Source organism: Zalophus californianus, chromosome 11 (assembly GCF_009762305.2).
Source record: "Zalophus californianus isolate mZalCal1 chromosome 11, mZalCal1.pri.v2, whole genome shotgun sequence".
NCBI classification, from domain to species: domain Eukaryota; kingdom Metazoa; phylum Chordata; class Mammalia; order Carnivora; family Otariidae; genus Zalophus; species Zalophus californianus.
In genome coordinates, this window is record NC_045605.1 from 55,343,735 (window position 1) to 55,364,251 (window position 20,517).

Sequence of the window (20,517 nt, forward strand, 5' to 3'; positions counted from 1 at the left end):
CCGGTTTCAAAAATATTTACTTAAAACCAATATTAGGTTTTTATTCTCCCTTCAATTTAATAGTATTTCTACTTTTCTAATAGACTTATCAGAAAAAATAATCAGAGGCGACATCTTTGATTCTCCTATTGATCTGTTATGAGCATCTCTTCCTTTCAAAAAATGTGTATATTTAGATTATACTACAGTAGAAAAATAAACAAAAAGAGAAAGATTTTAGACAAAGGGACTGGGTGGTTCCAAAGCATCTATAACTGGGATGGTAAATTAAAATGAAATCAGGTTTACCAGAAGAATCGGCAATTAGGGACACAAGATGAGAAGAAATATGAAAAAGTAACACTTTTGACTCTTCTTTAATTCTTCCTCACTGTACTTGGTATCTTTTCTTCATAACACTGAACACAACTGTTAGTATATACTTAATTATAAAATTATTTATGTAATGCCTATCTCTGCTGCTAAAATATAGGCTCCAAAGAACAATGATCTGAGAACAATACCTACCACATAATAGATTCTCAGTAAACATTTGTTGAATGAATTAAAAAATGAAATTTAGTGGCTTTAGGCTCCAAGCAAGAACACAATATACCTCATAAATTACTAATAGTCTGCCCTAATATGCTTCAACACAATGCCAAAGTTCCTAATTCTTTCTGTAAAATCTCCTTCAATTCCAAAAAGTAAGTGCATCTCAAGTAGTTATTAAGGATTTATGTTCACAAAAACAAAACACTGAAAATCTTTTACAAATATTTACTAAATTTCCTTGGGATTTGTTAATCAAATCTTTATTTCCAGATAAAGTTTGTTTGTGTACATGTGTATGTCTCTCTCATATACACACATACACAAATATTTTCAGTGGGGAGACTTAACTCAGTGAAAAATTCAAACAAGTACATATATGAAAAAGTCTTAGCAAACATGTTTGCTGTTCAAGGCTTAAAAATAAAGCATTCATTCATTCATCAAACATTCTCACATGTTTAGCTTACACCAGGTATTGCTGAATGCCAGATATCCAGAAGAGTGAGACTGAGCCCCTGCTTTCAGGAAGCTCAGATGGAACAGACAACTTAAAAACAGATTATGACAGTTAAAATGTAGAGTGATAAGATAGCAATCACAAAAGCAAGAATAAAGTATAGAAGTAATACAAACAGAGAGATTGTTACATCAGCAAAAACATCTCTCCTGTAATCACTGTCTGTTTTTGTTCCTACATTTACTTACTCCAAATCTCGTTTATTGTTAAATTGCTTGATATTCTAGCATGCAGACAGTAAGTGCTCAATAAATCTTTTTAAAAAGTAAACACTTTATTTTGAAAATACTTATATTGCAGAATTTAAGCAATGTCCACAATAGCCAAACTATGGAAAGAGCCCAGATGTCCATCAACAGATGAATGGATAAAGAAGATGTGGTATATCTGTGTGTGTGTGTGTGTGTGTGTGTGTGTGTGTGTGTGTGTGTGTGTGTGTGTGTATTCAATGGAATATTACTCAGCCATCAAAAAACGAAATCTTGCCATTTGCAGTGACATGGATGGAACTGGAGGGTATTATGCTAAGCAAAATAAGTCTGTCAGAGAAAGACAATTATCATATAATCTCACTCAAATGTGGAATTTAAGAAACAAAACAGAGAACATAGGAGAAGGGGGGGGAAAAATAAAACAAGATGAAATCAGAGAGGGAGACAAACCACAAAAGACTCTTAATCATAGGAAACAAACTGAGGGTTGCCAGAGGGGAGGAGGGTTGGGGGATAGGTTAACTGGGTGATGGACATTAAGGAGGGCACATGTTTTATCTTCCGAAAGGGCCTGGAAGCAGTGAGTGTTAAGTAGCAGCAAACACATCTAGTGTTGAGGTCTTGGTTTCTAAAAATCTTTCCTACTGAAGGAATGAAGACTTCTTGGAGAAATGATCATTTCTGGGATGAGGGAAGAATACAAGATGAGTCTGGCACATCTTGTCATGCCAGAAAGTAAGAAAATGTCCAAAAAATGAGGGAATCATGTCAAAATAACACAGAGAGCAGTTGGCCAAGCCAGGACAATTTGAACTTCCAAATGAAAAATGACAGAATTGGGTTACAATACATGGTATGAAAAAAGAATCCACAAGTTTGTACTGATACTAACAAGCAAACAAACAAATCGTATGGGAAGGGAAAGCTTTTTTTTTTTTATTATTCTTTTTATTAAGATATAATGTATTATTTGTTCAGGGGTACAAGTCTGTGATTCATCAGTCTTACACAATTCACAGTGCTCACCATAGTACATACCCTCTCCAATGTCCATCACCCAGACACCCCATCCCTCCCACCCCGCTCCACTCCAGCAACCCTCAGTTTGTTTCCTGAGATTAAGAGTCTCTTATAGTTTGTCTCCCTCTCTGGTTTCATCTTGTTTCATTTTTCCCTTCCTTCCCCTATGATCCACTGTCTTGTTTCTCAAATTCCTCATATCAATGAGATCATATAATAATTGTTTTGCTCTGGTTGATTTATTTTGCTTAGCATAATACCCTCCAGTTCCATCCATGTCATTGCAAATGCCAAGGTTTCATATAATGAAAATAACATTTAAAGTTAATTGGATAAATACTTTCACTTTCCTCCTCTGTGGTTATGTTCTCTATTTGATAAAGGGTATAGTATTTTTTTTATTATTACAAGTTTTTTTATTATTACAAGTTTTTTTTTTTTACACAAGATTTCATTTCACAGCAAAATTGAGTAGAAGGTACAGATATTTCCCATATAACCCCTACTCACCCACATGCATAGCCTCCCCTAGAGGTGCATTTGTTACAACTGATAAATCTACAATAAAACAACCTTATCACCCAAAGTCCACAGTTTACATTATAGTTCAGTCTTGGTATTGTACATTCTATGGATTTGGACAAATTTATAATGGCATGTACCCACCATTACAGTATCATAGAAATATAGAATAGTTTCACAGTGCTAAAAACCTCTGTGTTCTGCCTATTCATCTCTCCCTCCCCCAAACTCCTGGCGACGCTGATCTTTTTACTGATCTTTTCACTGTCTCTATATGCCTTTTCCAGAACATCATAGAGCTGGAATTATATAGCATGTAGTCTTTTCAGACTGGCTTCTTTCACTTCTAATAGACATTTTAGGTTCCTCTTTGTTTTTTCATACTTTGATAGCTTACTTCTTTTTAGTATTGAATAACATTTCATTGTCTGGAGATACCACAGTTTATCCATTTACCTACTACAGGACTTCTTGTTGCTTCCAAGTATTGGCATTATAAATAAAGCTGGTATAAACATCTGTGTGATTTTTGTGTGGACATAATTTTTCAACTCTATTGGGTAAATAACAAAAAGCATCACTGCTGAATCATATGGTAAGATTATGTTGAGTTTTTGCAAGAAACCACCAAACTGTCTTCCAACGTGGCTGCTCCATTTTGCATTCCTAGCAGCAATGAATGACAGTTCGTATTGCTTCACATCCTCAAAAGTATTTGGATTTTGTCCATTCTAATAGATGTATAGCGGGATCTCACTGTTATTTTAATTTGCATTTTTCTGATGATATATGATGTGGAGCATCTTTTCATATTATTTACCATCTATACATCTTCTTTGGTGAGGTGTCTATTAAGGTTCTTGGTCCATTTTTTAACCAAGTTGTTTTCTTAATGTTGAATTTTATATTTACATTTTGTATACAGAGTTCTTTATATATTTTGGATAACAATTCTTTATCAAACGTTATCTTCTGCAATTTATTTATCTTTGTATTCAAAGTCAGGGTCCCTCCCCCTAATTTCCACTACTTCCTGTTCTGCCTGATCTAATTATATTTTTTGAGTATGTAAAATCATAATATGGTTTTAAAAATAAAAACAATACAAAAAAGTATAGTCTGAGAAGTGTTAAACCCTCCTGTATCCTTTTACATTTATACTTTCACACTCTGCATCTTTTAAAGCATATATGGGTTTTATGTTTATTTATTTATTTCTTTTTAAAGATTTTACTTATTTATTTGACAGAGAGAGACACAGCGAGAGAGGGACACAAGCAGGGAGAGTGGGAGAGGGAGAAGCAGGCTTCCCCCCGAGCAGGGAGCCCAATGTGGGGCTCAATCCCAGGACCCTGGGATCATGACCTGAGCCGAAGGCAGACACTTAATAACTGAGCCACCCAGGCGCCCCTGGGTTTTATGTTTAAAGCTTATATGGGATTTTAATTTGTAATAAATATCCATGTGTCTATTTAATTTTGAATCACTGGGTATGTATCTTCACAGAAAATTCTTTAAAATGTAAATGCTGAGGGGCGCCTGGGTGGCTCAGTCGGTTAAGCAGCTGCCTTCAGCTCGGGTCATGATCCCAGGGTCCTGGGATGGAGCCCCAAGTTGGGCTCCCTACTTAGGGGGGGTTGTCTGCTTCTCTCTCTCCCTCTGGCCCTCACCCCGCTTGTGCTCTCTCTCTCTCTTCCAATAAATAATAAAATCTTTAAAAAAAAAACGTGAATGCTGAGTCAAAGGGTAACTGCATATATAGTTTTGCTAGATATTGTCAAATTCACCTACAAAAATTTTGTATTCTCACCAGCAATATGTGGAGTGCAGATTTCTACCACAGCCTTGCCAAGAATATGTTGTCAAGCATTTCACTTTTTGCCAATCTGACAAATGAGAAATAACACATCAGTGTATTTGCATTTCTTTTATTATGATCATGACCTGAGCCGAAGGCAGACGCTTAAGCAACTGAGCCACCCCTGCACCCCCAGGTTAGTTTACTGAAATAAATAATACTTGTTTATTTATTTGTTCTCATTTGCATTTATTATGAGTGAACTAAGTATCTTTTCTTAAATATGTTGGCTATTTTTAATATATTTTTTGGAGAATTTTCTGTCCATCTCTGATGACTTATTTTTATCGGATTTTTGGTCCTTTTTATCCTCAATATTTAAAAGTCGTGCTGAGGGGTGCCTAGGTGCCTCAGTTGGTTAAGCACAAAAGTTAGGGATATTAAACCTCTACCTGTAGTGTACGTCATAAATATTTTCACCATTTGGTCTTTTGCTTTGGCCCTCGCTTATGGTGTTTTTTTGCCAAGCCAAAGTTTTTATTTAATTGGCGAACATTTTCCTTTATTACATCTAGATGTTGAATCACAGTTATAAAAACTTTCCCCACATTCTGGATATAGAAGAATTCACATGTATTTTCTTCTAGTACTTACAAGATTTTAGTTTTTGTAATTAGGTCTCTGATTAACTTAGAACGTACTCTTATGTATAAGGTATACATACATCCATTCTATTTTTCATACCATGTATTAAAATATTCTTCTTTCTCCCAATGATTAGAGATACAATCTTTACCATATACTGAACTCTAATATGGACTTGGGTCTATTTATGCCTTTTTATTTTTTTAAAAGATTTTATTTATTTATTTACTTTAGAGTGAGAGAGAGCACGAGTCGGGGGGAGGGCAAGCGGGAAAGAAAAGGAAGGATTCTGGCTGAGCACAGAGCCCTATGTGGGGCCCGATCTCACGACCCTGAGATCATGACCTGGGCCAAAACCAGGAGTCTGACACTCAACCAACTGAGCCACCCAGGCGCCCCTATTTATGCCTTTTTTTAAAAAAAATTCCACTGTACTATCTATTGGAATACCAGTACTATATACACTATTTTACCAATGCAAGTTATAGAGTATACTTTAACATATAGGAGGACTAGTTTATCCTTATAGCTCTTCCTTTTTAAACATTTCCAAGATACCTTTGCATGTTTATATTTTCATATAAACTTTAGTATCCACTTGTCTTAATGAAAACAACTTACTGGTTTTTCTATTAGTATTATTTATTTCAGTAAACTAACCTGGGGGTGCAGGGTGGCTCAGTTGCTTAAGCGTCTGCCTTCGGCTCAGGTCATGATCTCAGGGCCCTGGAATCGAGCCCCTCATCGGGCTCCCTGCTCAGTGAGGAGCCTGCTTCTCCCTCTCCCTCTGCTGCTCCCCCTGCTTGTACTCTCCCTCTCTCTGTTAAATAAATAAAATCTTTAAAAATAATAATCATAATAATAAATTAACCTAGACTAATGGCATCTTTAAGTTGTCTATCCAGAAACAACTTTTTATTTTTTCAGATTTATTTTCATGTCATCAAGTGTTCTAGTTTTTTTCAGAGATACTATATATTTATTATTAAATTTATTCCTAGATACTTTATCTTTTGCGATGGTATTTTAAATGGGGTCTTCTTTACTATTATACCTAATGGGATATTGTTTGTATGTATGAAGCTTATTGCTTTTTACAATTTTAAACCTGATACCTCACCAAATAGTTGCATTGAGTTAGCTTGATAATTGATTCTCTGGACTAGAGTTTTCAGGAATACTATGGTATCTATTAACAAAGATAGTTTCCTTTCCCAATTCTTTGGTCCGTAATCACTTTCTCTGGTATAAATGCACTGATTAATGCCTCTAGTGCTTCTAGTACTTCCACACTGAGTAAAATGCTGGCTTTAGGACTGAGATATTATATTACCATGTTAATACAGTATCCATCAATTCCTAATTTCTTGAGTTTTCTTTTTAATCAGAAATGGGTACTGAGGGGCACCTGGGTATCTCAGTCAGTTAAGTGTCTGCCTTCAGCTCAGTTCATGACCCCAAGTTACTGGGATTGAGCCCCACATCACGCTCCCTGCTCAACTGGGAGCCTGCTTCTCCCTCTCCGCCTGCCTGCCACTTTCCTTTTGTGCTCTCTCTCTCACTGTGTCAAATAAATAAAATATTAAAAAAAAAAAAAAAAAGAAATGGGTACTGAATTTGACAAAGGCTTTATCAGCATTTATGAAGACAATCACATGGTTTTTCTTCTTGAATTTACTACTGTAATAAATTGTATTTATTGTATGTATTAATTGATCTCCTAAATCTGAATGATCCTGCACTCTGGGGAGTAAACTCCAGCTGTCATGGATTATTATTTTCCTAATGTGGGGCCAGATTCTATTTATTATCTACTACTTTTTAAAATAAGAAAAGAGAGAATTAAATAAATTTAAATATCTTATTTAATAACTAAAAAAAAGCTTTTAAAACCAAAAGTTCTTGGGGCTCCTGGGTGGCTCAGTTGGTTGGGCGACTGCCTTCGGCTCAGGTCATGATCCCAGAGTCCCGGGATTGAGTCCTGCGTCAGGCTCCCTGATCGGTGAGGAGTCTGCTTCTCCCTCTGACCCTACTCCCTCTTGTGCTCTCTCTCTCACTCTCTCAAATAAATATAATAAAATCTTGAGTGGTGGGGGGTGGGAGGGATGGGGTGGCTGGGTGACAGACATTGGGGAGGGTATGTGCTATGGTGAGCGCTGTGAATTGTGTAAGACTGATGAATCACAGGCCTGTACCTCTGAAACAAATAATACATTATATGTTAAAAAAAAAAAAGAAGAAGATAGTAGGAAGGGAAAAATGAAGGGGGGGTAATTGGACAGGGAGACGAACCATGAGAGACTATGGACTCTGAGAAACAAACTGAGGGTTGTGGGGGGATGATGGGTTAGCCTGGTGATGGGTATTAAAGGGGGCACGTATTGAATGGAGCACTGGGTGTTATATGCAAACAATGAATCATGGAACACCACATCAAAAACTAATGATGTAATATATGGTGATTAACATAACATAATAAAATAAAATTTAAAAAAATAATTAACATGACATAAAGTTTTCTGGAAAAAAAAAACCAAAAGTTCTTTTGTTTTTTAAGTTTGGCACAAACTGATTTGACAGTAAAACCTGACCTGATTGGACATAAGACTATTTATGATAATTATTTAGCCCAGTTAGTGTAAATATTCATGTTAAGCAGCAAGATGAATAGTTCACGTATGGAATGCTGCCCCAAGTCTTGGTGGGCTTAGTAGGTATACTGTCTACAATCTACTAATTTTCTACAATCTATTAATTTTCTAAATCTATTACAATCTATTAATTTTCTAATATCCAAAAGCAATCTGAATTCAGAAATACTTTTGGTTCCAAGGAATTCAGTAAGGACTTATTAATCTATATTAGTGGTATAACTGGAAGAAGTATTTTTAAAAAATTGAGCTAAAGGGCTTTCTCTGACTTTCAAAGAATAAATTTCATAAGGATGCCTTCCATGAAGAGATACTGATACAAGAGGCCCAAGAATTTCATTATGATGCCTCTATTGTGCTGTATTTTTTGTCTCCCTTAATCACCCCTAAACCTTCTTCAGTTGGAAAAAGGTTACAGGAAAAAGTAATTTAGAAAATATGTACCTCCATATATTCACAGGAATATCAGAAGACAGCAGATTACCACAATATGTGGAATAGTTACTCAAATCATCATATCTGTATAAATATAAAAAAAATGACTTTTGGTCATTAATATGCAAATGAATTCACTTAATAAGACATTGATCCCTGTTAAGGAAAATCCTAACACAGGGTGACAAATAGGATTCATCAATCTTCAACAATTAGGAGTGGCTGCCTGGATCCTAAATGTCAGGTACAATGGAAAAAACAGCTATATCCCACCAGAGAAGAGATACAGCTTCTATACACAATATCGCTGATTTCAAGTCTTCTGTATCTATATTCTCCTCTACTGCTTTTCTTCCTTCAGTCCCACCTGAGATGTAAACTCTCAATGTCTCTCATTCTCTCTCAGTGTGCACATTCCTCCATTTCCTGTGTCCACTGGTTTTTAGTTTTTAATCAAGTATTGAGATATACCATTAAATTTACTCAATGTATGACTTTGAGTTTTAGTAAATTTAAAAAGCTGTGCAACCATCACAATCCAGTTTTTGTGATAACTGCATCACTCCAAGAAGTTCCCTATGACCATCTGCAGTCAACATCCAGTCCTACCTTAAACCCAATGTAACTGATGATTTCCTCACCTCCATAATTTTGCCTTTTCTAGAAATTTCATATAAATAGAATCACATAATCTGTTTTCTTTTATATCTTTTAGTTTCTTTCACTTGGTGTATTTCTGAGGTTCTTGTTACATGCATCAGTTCACTCCTTTTTGTTTGATAACAACTTACGATCTCTGCATTGATATTCATATTAGTCCTTAATTTTCCTTTTTTACGGCACTTTTATCAAGTTTACATAACACTGTTGTTCGCTTCATAAAAAGAATTTGGAAATTTTCCTTTGTTATTCATGCTTTGAAAAAATTTATGTAATACTGGGACTATCTGGTCTTTGTGAAGTTTTAGTACAACTTTGTGAAACTATCTGGGCATGGTATTATTTTGTGGAGTTCCTTGACAACTTACTTTATTTTTTATACAGACATTGGTCTGTTCAAAGCTTTCTATCTTTCCTGGGGTCAATTTTGGTAAACTATTTTCTTAGTAAATTATCCAATTCTAAATGTATTTACATAGAGGTTTTATTTTTACTTATTTTAGAACAAGTAGGCAAATAAAAATTCCAGTTTATTGTTGGACAACATTGTTTCACACATACATCAAAAAAGCCAAAAAGAGGTTTTAAAATTTAATTCCTTTGTTTCAATGGATATTTCCCTTTGTCATTTATTATGTATGTTTATGCTCGCTTCCTTTCGTAAGTTAGCTAGTTGCCTACTTTTTCTTTAAAGAAAAAAATGGGTTTTGATGCATTAATTAGAACTATGTTTTTCTGTCTTCTGGTTAATTTCTGCTTATGTCTTTATAATTTCCTCCCTTGAACTTTCATTTGGTTTACTTTGTGGTCCTTTTTTCTTGCCTTTTGAGGTCTTAATTAATATTTCACTTTTTGGGAGGCACCTGAGTGGCTAAGCGGTTAAGCGTCTGCCTTAAGCTTGGGCCCTGATCCCAGGGTCTTGGGATCCAGCACCACAGCAGGCTCCCACAGGCTCACTCCCGGGACTTCCTGCTCAGCGGGGAGTTTGCTTCTCCCTCTGCCCTTCCCTCTGCTTGTGCTCTCGCTCTCTCTCTCTCTCTTGCTCACTCGCTCTCAAATAAATAAAATCTTTAGGGGTGTCTGGGTGGCTCAGTTGTTAAGCATCTGCCTTCGGCTCAGGTCATGTTCCCAGAGTCCTGGGATCAAGCCCCATATTGGGCTCCGGGCTGGGAGGGAAGCCTGCTTCTCCCTCTCCCACTCCCTCTGCTTGTGTACCCTCTCTCACTGTGTCTCTCTCTGTCAAATAAATAAAATCTTTAAAAAAATAATAAAATAAAAATAAAATCTTTAAAAAATATATTTCACTTTTTAATCTTTTATTATTAAGTGTTTAAGCCTATGGATTGTCCTCTGATGGCTGCAAAATTTTTGTTACAACTCTATTTTAAGGATTTTATAATTTCACTTTACATTTTCCCTTTCAATCAAGAGTTAATAGAAGATTTTAAAATTCTGAAAAGGAAGAAACTTTTTCTGGTTTGAATTTGTTGTTAATTTTTAGCATGGATGCACTATGATCAGAGGATATTATTTCATTATTTCTTCTTCATGGAACTCACTCCTTTGTTCTTACGAACATTTTCTGCACACTTGAGAAGCGGGTATATGTTCTATTATCAGGGTGTGAAGTTCCGCATAAACCATGTGGTTTACTGGTTATGTTGTTAGGTCTTAGAAATCGTTGATTTTTTGTTGTTGTTCACTTCAGCTGTCTTGTACTGAGTGCGGCAAACGATAATCTTCTATTATATTTCTATTTATCCTTGTATCTTTTGTAGTTTCTGCTATATAAAAATGGTATTTGTATTACTTGGTGCAGAGATATTCATAACTTATATTTTCATTGTGAATCATGGTTTCTAGAATTATAAACATTCAATATAACATTCTAATTAATATAATATAAACATTCTAGAATTATATCACATTTAATGCTTTTTAATGGAAATTCTACTTTATATGATATCAAGATCACTACTACTTTCTTATGATTTCTAATTTTTCTGAATCATTTTGTTTTAGGTGTATCTTTTATACAAAGCATAAAGTTTGGTTTTGTTTAGTAAGCAAATTCGAAAATGTTTCTTTTGACAGTTAAGCTCATTTGTATTGATTGATATGACTGATGTGTTTAATCTCAATCATATTTCTTACTATAATTGTTACACATATTATTTTATATTTAATGTATTTTTCTAAGTGATAAGTCTTTTTTGCTCTTTAAAAAACTTCTTTTGGTATGTAGAAAAGGCATTTTTTTTGTTCTAAGGGTTTCTTTTGCACTTACGCGGTTTATAGTACTCTGATTCCACTTTATTTTCTTACTTGACCTTTTACAATCCAATTTGTTACTTTTAAATCATATTCTTTAGTGCTCAACTTATTACCTAGGCAACAGTCAATGAACTTATTCTACTTTGCCCTTTCCTTCTCTCATTTAAAAAAACTTCATTCTTTCTACTTATTACACCATATAATGTGTCCATATATTATCCTTCAACCCTATCCCACCTGTATTAGCCTTAGATCTATAGTTAAATATATTAAAGGCTCACCATCAGACATTTTGCCAAAGTTTTCCCAGTCTTGTCTTTGGACAAGTTGGATGAACATCATTCTCTAGTATAATGTAGTCAGCAGAACTTTCTGTGATAATGGACATGTTCTCTATCTGCATTGCCTAATAGGGTAGCTACAAGCCACATTATGAGTATTGAGCAGTTGAAATGTGGCTAGTGTGACAGAGGAATTGAATTTTACATTTTATTTAATTTTAATTAATTTAAATTTAAATTGCCACATGTGGCTAGTAGCTACTAAATTAGTATAATGTTCACAAATTCATGAGGAAGGAGTCTTGCATGTTTAAAACTGTCTTTCTATAACCTAGATTATCTGAAAAACAACTTGATTAGAATAGAAAATCTATGGCTGACACTAAAACTGCTGTTCCACTGGTGCCTTTCTGTGTTTTGCTGATGAGGTCAAATGCTGGCCTAATTTATTTGCCCTAGTCAGTAACTGGGCCTTTTTCATTAGAGCTTTAAGAATTTTTTTTTTCATTTTTAAAATCTAGTAGTTTTACAAGGCTATGTTTCAGAGTTAACTATTCCAAGTCAGTTTTAAGAGGCAAAGATGGACCTTTCAATACAGATTCATTTCTTTCTTTCATTTCTAAAAAGTTTTTTGAATTATAATTTTAAATGTAAATTCTGTTTCACTGTTTTTTTTTTAAGATTTTATTTATTCATTTGACCAGAGAGAGAGAGAGAGACAGTGAGAGAGGGAACACAAGCAGGGAGAGTGGGAGAGGGAGAAGCAGGCTTCCTGCTGAGCAGGGAGCCCGACATGGGGCTCTATGGGGCTCAATCCCAAGACCCTGAGCTCATGACCTGAGCTGAAGGCAGATGCTTAACAACTGAGCCACCCAGGCACCCCCACTGTTTTGTTTTTCTTCTCCAGGGACTCCAATTATATGTTTATGAGGTCTTCTCTGCCTCTCTTCCATTTCAATCACTTTCTCTCTGGCCCTTTCTTAACTCTCATTTTCATTCTTTTGCTTATTTCTCTGCCTTCTTAAGTAGCCCTTATTAAATATTCAACAGATTGTAATTCAGCCTCAATATCTTTCCTAAGTTTAATCAATTCTATTTCTTTTAGAAGAAGGGGGTGTTATTTGTTTCTAAATTTTGATTAATTTCTTTGAGCCTCGTTAATTTAGCTAGGAGTTTTATGCTACAGTTTCCTTCCGCTTTATAACTAGTTGTCAGGGAAGGATGCCATGAGCCAAAAAATTTTGATTTTCATTTTGTTGTCTTTTTACAGTAATTTTATATGGTCCATTTTGCAGGAGTAAAGACTTTGGGGGGCTTAAAAATTCCTAGCTCAAGACTGCTCCCTTCTGTCAGAATAGTGAGGTTCAGTGCCCTTTTTCATATATACTTACTTACTTGGGTGATAGAGGGAGTGAAGGGGAAAGGTCTGTTAAGTTTTATAGTTCCTTTGTTTCCAAAGGATCTTAATTCCTCCCTCTAGCTTCCTTCACTGACATATCTCCAAAAGGTCCCTCCCCCTTTCTTTTTTGAAATACTTTTTTTTTTTTTTTTTTAAGAAAGAGAGAAGGAAAGAGAGAATCCCAAACAGGCTCCACATTCAGCACAGAGTCTGACGCAGGGCTCAAATCCCAGGACCCTGAGATCATGACCTGAGCCAAAATCAAGAGTCAGACACTTAACCAACTGAGCCACCCAGGCGCCCCAGTCCCACCCCCTTTCTATTTATCTCTTTTCCAGAAGTGGTACCTTTCCAAAAATGCCATCTTAGGTCTTACACACTTTTAAGTCCTTTACCTCCAGCCAGTACTGTAATCTACCAGATCTTAGACTGCTTTCAGAAATTTTGCATTTAATGTGAAGCTTTATTTTTTTTTTCAGACTTAGGTTCTCAACCCCTCTCCTCTTTTTCATGCAGTTTTTCAAACTTCCCCAACTCTAAAACATCAAAGATAGTTCTGTTGGAAATTGGTGTTTTTACTTATTTAAAAATGATTTGAAGTTCATAGTATTCTTTCTCTCACAGTAAGGCTGAAAGTATTGAATAAGTGTGGTACTATGTATTTTCTTTCTTAATCTGTATGGTTTTCTGGGAGGATAGTGGACAAATTCTAATTTAGGAGGACACTATTATCCTAGGGCAACCAGGAAGTCCCTTAAATCTTTTTATTCTTATTGTTATTACTGATTGTGATTTGTCAGTATTTCATAAACATTCTTAAAACATCTCTGGAAATAGGGGCACCTAGGTGGTGTAGTCGGTTAAGCCTCCAGCTCTTGGTTTTGGCTCAGGTCATGATGCTCAGCATGGAGTCTGCATTAGAATCTCTCTCCCTCTGCCCCTACCCACTTACACTCTCTCCAAAAATAAATAAATCTTTTAAAAAAAAATTCCAGGTAATAAGGCAAAGAGCTAAGTTTGTAGGTAAGTCTTCCTTTTGAAGTAACTTTCTTAAAACAAATAACTTTCTTAAAATGTCATGGATATGAGAAATGGATTCCAAAACTGAAGTCTCTCATATCTAATGATTAATTACAGTAGAATCTGATATGACACATTGCAACATCTGATATGACACATTATAGCTTACTGATTTGTAGTAATTAAAAGTCCTTTCTAGGGTGCTGGGTGGCTCAGTCATTTAAGCGTCTGCCTTTGGCTCAGGTCATGATCCCAAGGTCCTGGGATCAAGCCCCACATTGGGCTCCCTGCTCAGCGGGAGGCCTGTTTCTCCCTCTCCCACTCCTCCTGCTTGTGTTCCCTCTCTTGCCGTCTCTCTCTCTCTGTCAAATAAATAAATGAAAAATAAAAAAAAAAAAAAAAGTCCTTTCTACCTATATATAAATAATACTTTGGGCTAAAACAAGAAATTGTGTTTAGAAGGTTATACAGAAAAGAAACAAACTAGAATCAACTTTGTTATTTTTCTTGTTATGATGATAATGCAAGAACATGACAGGGAGATTTTCCCATCTTCTGCTCTCGTAAAGTTCATTTATCCATCCATCCAACACTTACTGCAGACCACTAAATTGCCAGTCAATAGGGATACAAAGATGACCAAGACACAGCCCCTGCTCCACAGACAAGGTAGAGGAATATGAGTAAGTTGCAAAAGGTTAGATACAGTATAATATCCTTTAAAAAAGTTTGAAAATATGCAAACCATATTATATATACTTTTAATTATACATATATATGTAGTATAAATACAAAAACATCTGAGAAAATTATAATCAAATTAAGTATAGAAGTTAACTCTAGGAGGATGAGCTGGGAGGATGAGGGGAATAAAATCAGGCAGGAATACAAATGTAGCTTCAATTTTATCCATAGTAATTTATTTCCTTAAAAAAGAAAAAAATCTGAAACAATATATATTGCAAAGTACTAACATCTGACAAAGCTGAGTGGTAAGACACATGGGTATATTTGTTATATTATCTCTATTCTTTTCTGTATGCTTGAAATAATGAATTTTAAAAACCTGTATTCAAAATGTAGTTCAATTTACTGGAGTTTTAAATCAGAAGTTTCAGAATATGTTCAAGTTGTGTAATAAACAACACAAAATTAAGAACCAATTTTAGGTATGAATGAGAAAAATAACCCATCCGAATACTGTACACATTTTTAGATGAAGTGTTACACATACCTGTGAGTGCTAAATAAGAAGCAATGTACCGCTTTTCCAGTCCATCTCTAACACTCTGAATTGCACCAAAAATTGGAGGTATAATCATAATCAGGTTACTCACTGTATTCCCTATAGGAGAAGAACACAAGAAAATAATTATATTAGTCAATACCACTTTAAATAAAAATACATGAACTTGGCCCTTAATAAAAATTAAATAGGTGACTTCCAAGAAAGACGGTGGAAACATATTTACAAGGTGCTAAAGGAAAATAATTCCCTACTCAAAAAAAAAATCCTGTAAAACGATCCAATTAAAATAAAGATAACTTTCGACAAGTGAAACTAAGATTTTTTTTTTAAGATTTCATTTATCTATTTGTCAGAGAGAGAGAGAGAATAAGCAAGCACAAATGGTGGGGGGAGCAGCAAGCAGAGAGAGAAGCAGACTCCCAACTGAGCAAGGAGCCCGATGCAGCATTCGATTCCAGGACCTTGGGATCATGACTTGAGCTGAAGGCAAACAATTAACTAACTGAGCCATGCAGGTGTCCCAAAACTAAGATTTTTCAATCAGAACATCCACTAAAGAAAATTCTTTTTTTTTTTTTTTTAAAGATCTTATTTATTTATTTGACAGAGAGAGAGAGAGCATGAGAGAGAACAAGCAGGGGGAGCTGCAGAGGCAGAGGGAGAAGATGAGAGCCCAATGTAGGGATCGATCCCAGGACCCCGGGATCATGACCTGAGTTGAAGGCAGATGCTTAACCAACTGAGCCACCCAGGTGCCCCTTTAAGGTAATTCTAAAGATAAAAAGAAAAAGTATCTCAAAAAGAACCTCAAAGATACAGCAAAAAATGAGTTGGAGAAGGTAGCCATTCAGACTGAAAGAACGGTCCACGGATACACTAATGACAAGACAAAATATAGAATTGTGTTACTTTTGTCTGTTGAATCAAATAGCAACAAATTGGGGTATGCATTTTGCATGTCTTTTTGAAATTTCATTTTGCGGTAATATATTTAATTTCTTGCTTCTAGCAATGGATCTTCATCTGATTTTTGTTTCTCTCTTTACAAAAACAAAACAAGCCTCAAACATGAAAAGCAAAGAAATAATAAACACCCAAAAGCAGAAATAAGTAGTAAAATGGGGAAAGAAATGGATAAACTATTTTACAAATAGATTCTGGGTAGAATAAAGTAGCACAAAATATCCAAATTCCAAATGAATGATTTTCAACACAGGATTTTCAACAGAAGTATCAATTAATGGACATATACAGAACACTCTACCATATAGCATATACATTCTTATCAAATACACATGGAACATTTGGACAGACCATATGTTAGACTACAAGTTCTCAACAGACTTAAAAAGATAGATAACATAAAAAATACCTCCTCCAACCACAACAAAATGAAGTTACAAATAAATAACCAAACAAAAACAAAAATTCACAAGTCTGTGGCAATTAAATGACATGTTCTTTTCTTTCCTTTCTTTTTGGGGGCTATGTGCCTTCCCAATATCACTCTCCCTTTTTTCTTAATAAAAGAATCCCAATGTTTAACCTGAATACATTGCTACTTAGCTAAGAAAACTACATTTCCAAGAACTTTTTGCAGCTTGGAATGGCCATGAGACTTGGAGTTCAAGATAAATGGGAAGTCTGCCATGGTACTTTCAAGAAAAATAGAGGTCTCTGCTTCCCCTTTTCTGCTATAGGAAATGTGGCCCCAACAGCTAAAGCCATCTTGGTCTCTGAGGGGACACTGGGAATCTAAGCCCATGTCAGGGAGGAAGACCTTCCTCTGCCCTATGGTCCTTCTAAGTGGACTTAGAATCAAATTGACAGAGGCGCCTGGGTGGCTCAGTCAGTTAAGAATCCAACTCTTGATTTCCACTCAGGTCATGATCTCAGAGTCACGGGATCAAGCCCTGTGTAGGGTTCCATGCTCAGCACAGAGTCTGCTTAAGATTCTTTCTCTCGGGGCACGTGGGTGGCTCAGTTGGTTGGGCGTCTGCCTTTGGCTCAGGTCATGATCCCGGGGTCCTGGGATTGAGCCCCACATCGGGCTCCCTACTCCAGGGAAAGCCTGCTTCTCCCTCTCCCACTCCCCTTGCTTGTGTTCCCTCTCTCACTGTGTCTCTCTCTGTCAAATAAATAAATAACATCTTTAAAAAAAAAAAGATGCTTTTTCTCTCCCTCTCCCTTTGACCCTCCCCATACTCATGCTCTCATTAAAAAAAAAAAAAAAATCAAATTCACATGGGACAAATTTATAGAAGAAAAACAAATTTAACAGTTACATGTATGGAGAATCCACACAGACATGAATTTCCAAAGACAATGAGGCAACATGAAGCTTATATGATCAAAGGAGAGGGGTACAGTCAGAGAATGCTGTTCTCTGTGTTCTCTGTGGGGAGAAAGACCACCAGCAAGAAGGTGAAAGGAGTTGTTTGGAAAAACAAGGTTGCCCTATTATGCAGATCAGTTATGAAGGTAAAGAGAAGTCTCTCTTAATAGCTCTCTTCCTGTTATAGACTCTCCTTCCCAATGTAAATTTAGGGAATTTTGGGGAGACAGAGTTTTCTTGTTTTTTTTTTTTTAAGATTTTATTTATTCATTTGAGACACAGAGATATAGAGAGAGAGAGCGAGAGCACATGAGCAGGGAGAGAGGCAGAGGGACAGGGAGAAGCAGGCTTCCCGCTGAGCCAGGAGCCCGATGTGGGGCTCCATCCCAGGACCCTGGGATCATGACCTGAGCTGAAGGCAGATGCTTAACCATCTGAGCCACCCAGGCGCCAGGACAGAGAGCTTTTTCTGTATCTGCTGTGTTTTAATTACTTTTTAAAAAATTTATTTATTTATTTTAGTAGCGGGGCAGAAGGAGAGGAAGAAAGAGAATCCAAGCAGACTCCCAGATGAGTGTAGAGCCCAACACAGGGCTCGATCTCAGGATCCAAAGATCATGACCTGGGCTGAAATCAAGAGTCCGACACTTAACTGAATGAGCCACCCAATTTGAGTTAATTACTTTTAACTCAAAATAATCTTTATACCAAGATGGCCCATCTTGGGCAGCCTGCCCTGGGCCCCTACACCGAAAATGGCTAAGCAACAAAATGAGAGAAGCTTGTGTCCCTGATACCAAAGAGCTACCATCCAAACCCCAAACTACCTCTCTTCAGACTGAAATAAATCTACATCTTCTTTAAGGCACTAATTTTCACATATTTGTTACAGCCAAACCTAATCCTAACTGATGCAAAATATGTCCTTTATCAGTGCACCTTATTTCATTTGAATTAAAAATGCTAACAGTCTCGGGGCACCTGGGTGGCTCAGTCGTTAAGCGTCTGCCTTCGGCTCAGGTCATGGTCCCAGGGTCCTGGGATCGAGCCCCACATCGGGCTCCCTGCTCAGCGGGAGTCTGCTTCTCCCTCTCCCACTCCTTCTGCTTGTGTTCCTTCTCTGGCTGTGTCTCCCTCTGTCAAATAAATAAATAAAATCTTAAAAAAAAAAAAAAATGCTAACAGCCTCTTCTCTGTGAATACAAAGCCTGATACCATCCTGAAACTGAAACACAAATGCCTGGTCTTTGATACATTACACATCTTTGGTAAATTTAATGCTATTACATGAATGATAAATCTAAATTAATACAAATGTTTTAATAAAGAATGATTTCATTTTTTATTTTAATAATGTTAAGATGCAAAGAGAAGTATAAACATGAAGTTAATATCTTATGTCAGCTCCCCCCCCTTTTTTTAATTGAGAGAGGAAGGGAGAGGGTGAGTGGGGGTGGAGGGGTTGGACATTGGGAGAAGGGGCAGAGGGAGAGAGAAAGAATCCTAAGCAGACTCCCCACTGAGCCCGGAGCCTGATGCGCAGCTCAATCTCATGACCCTGAGATCATGACCTGAGCCGATATCAAGAGTCAGAAGCTTAAACAACTGATCTACCCAGGTACCCCTATGTCAGCTCCTTTTTAAATTACAGTTGATACATAATGTTCCACCAATTTCAGGTGTATAACAGTGTCTGACAAGTCTATACATTATGCTGTGCTCACTACAAGTATACCCACCACCATTTGTCACCATACAATGCTAATTACAATACTATTTCCTATGCTGTAACTTTCATCCCCAAAACTTATTCATTCCATAACTGGAAGTCTCTATCTCCTACTTCACCCACTTTGCCCATTCTCCATGGCAACCATAGTTTGTTCTCTGTATTTATGGATCTGTTTTTACTGTTTGTTTTGTTTTTTAGATTCCACATAAGTGAAATCATATGGTATCTGTGTTTCTCTGATTTATTTCATTTAGCCTAATACTATCTAGGCCCATCCATGTTGTCACAAATGGCAAGATAACATTCGTTTTTATGGCCGACCAATATTCCATTTTATATATCTTCTTTATCCATTCATCTATGGATGGACACTTGGGCTACTTCCATCTTGTGGCTGTTGTTAATAATGCTGTGATAAACACAGAAGTGCATGTATCTTTTCAAATTAGTGTTGTCATTTTCTTTGGGTAAATGCCCAGTAGTGGGATTACTGGATCATATAATATTACTATGTTTTAATATATTTTTTAATTTGGGGGTATTTTTTTAAGTAATCTCTACATCCTCACAACCTTGAAATCAAGAGTTGCATGCTCTACCTATTAAGCCAGCCAGGTGCCTCAATTTCTCTAACTTTCTGAGGAACCTCCATGCTGTTTTCCATAGTGGCTACACCAATTTACATTCCCACCAACAGTGTACGAGGGTTCCCTCTTCTCCACATCCTCGCCAACACTTTTTATTTCTCGTCTTATTAATTCTAGTCACTCTTGCCTTTTCATTTTGTTGATGGTTTCCTTCACTGTGCAAAAGCTTTTCATTTTAATGTAGTCCCAAAAGTTTATTTTTGTTTTTGTTTCCCTTGCCTGAGGAGACATATCTAGAAAAATGTTGCTAAGGGTGATGTCAAAGAAATTACTGCCTATGTTTTCTTCTAGAAGTTTTATGATTTCAGTTCTTACATTTAGGTCTTTAATCCATTTTGAGCTTATTTCTGTGTAGGTATAAGAAAGTGGTCCAGTTTCATTCCTTTGCATGCAGCTACCCAGTTTTCCCAGCACCAACCCAACATGGGTTGTCTTTTTCCCATTATATATTCTTGCCCCCTTGTTGGAGATTAGTTGACCATATAAGCAAGGGTTTCTTTCTGGGCTCTCTTCTATTCTGTTCCATTAATCAATGTATCTGTTTTTGCGCCAGTACCATACTGTTTTGATAAACACCATATTCTTA

At 36.3% G+C, this 20,517-nt stretch overlaps 1 protein-coding gene across 6 annotated transcripts in view; it reads right to left on the minus strand.

The window, feature by feature from the left end:
- ACER3 (alkaline ceramidase 3) overlaps window positions 1-20,517 on the minus strand; it is a 163,022-nt gene that overhangs the window by 93,627 nt on the left and 48,878 nt on the right. For 2 of the 6 annotated variants that reach the window (XM_027581224.2, XM_027581225.2), the window contains exons 1-2: window positions 15,203-15,313; window positions 8,344-8,418 (exon numbers count right to left, since the gene is read on the minus strand). The exons of 1 other annotated variant lie outside the window; for it this stretch is intronic. Coding sequence is in view for 3 of the 5 variants with exons in the window: in XM_027581220.2 (XP_027437021.1) it covers window positions 15,203-15,313 (111 nt within the window). In the remaining 2 variants the exon portion in view is untranslated. Of the gene's footprint in view, window positions 1-8,343; window positions 8,419-15,202; window positions 15,314-18,533; window positions 18,564-20,517 lie in introns of those variants that run through there. 3 more of the 6 variants (XM_027581221.2, XM_027581220.2, XM_027581222.2) reach the window with 2 other exon arrangements.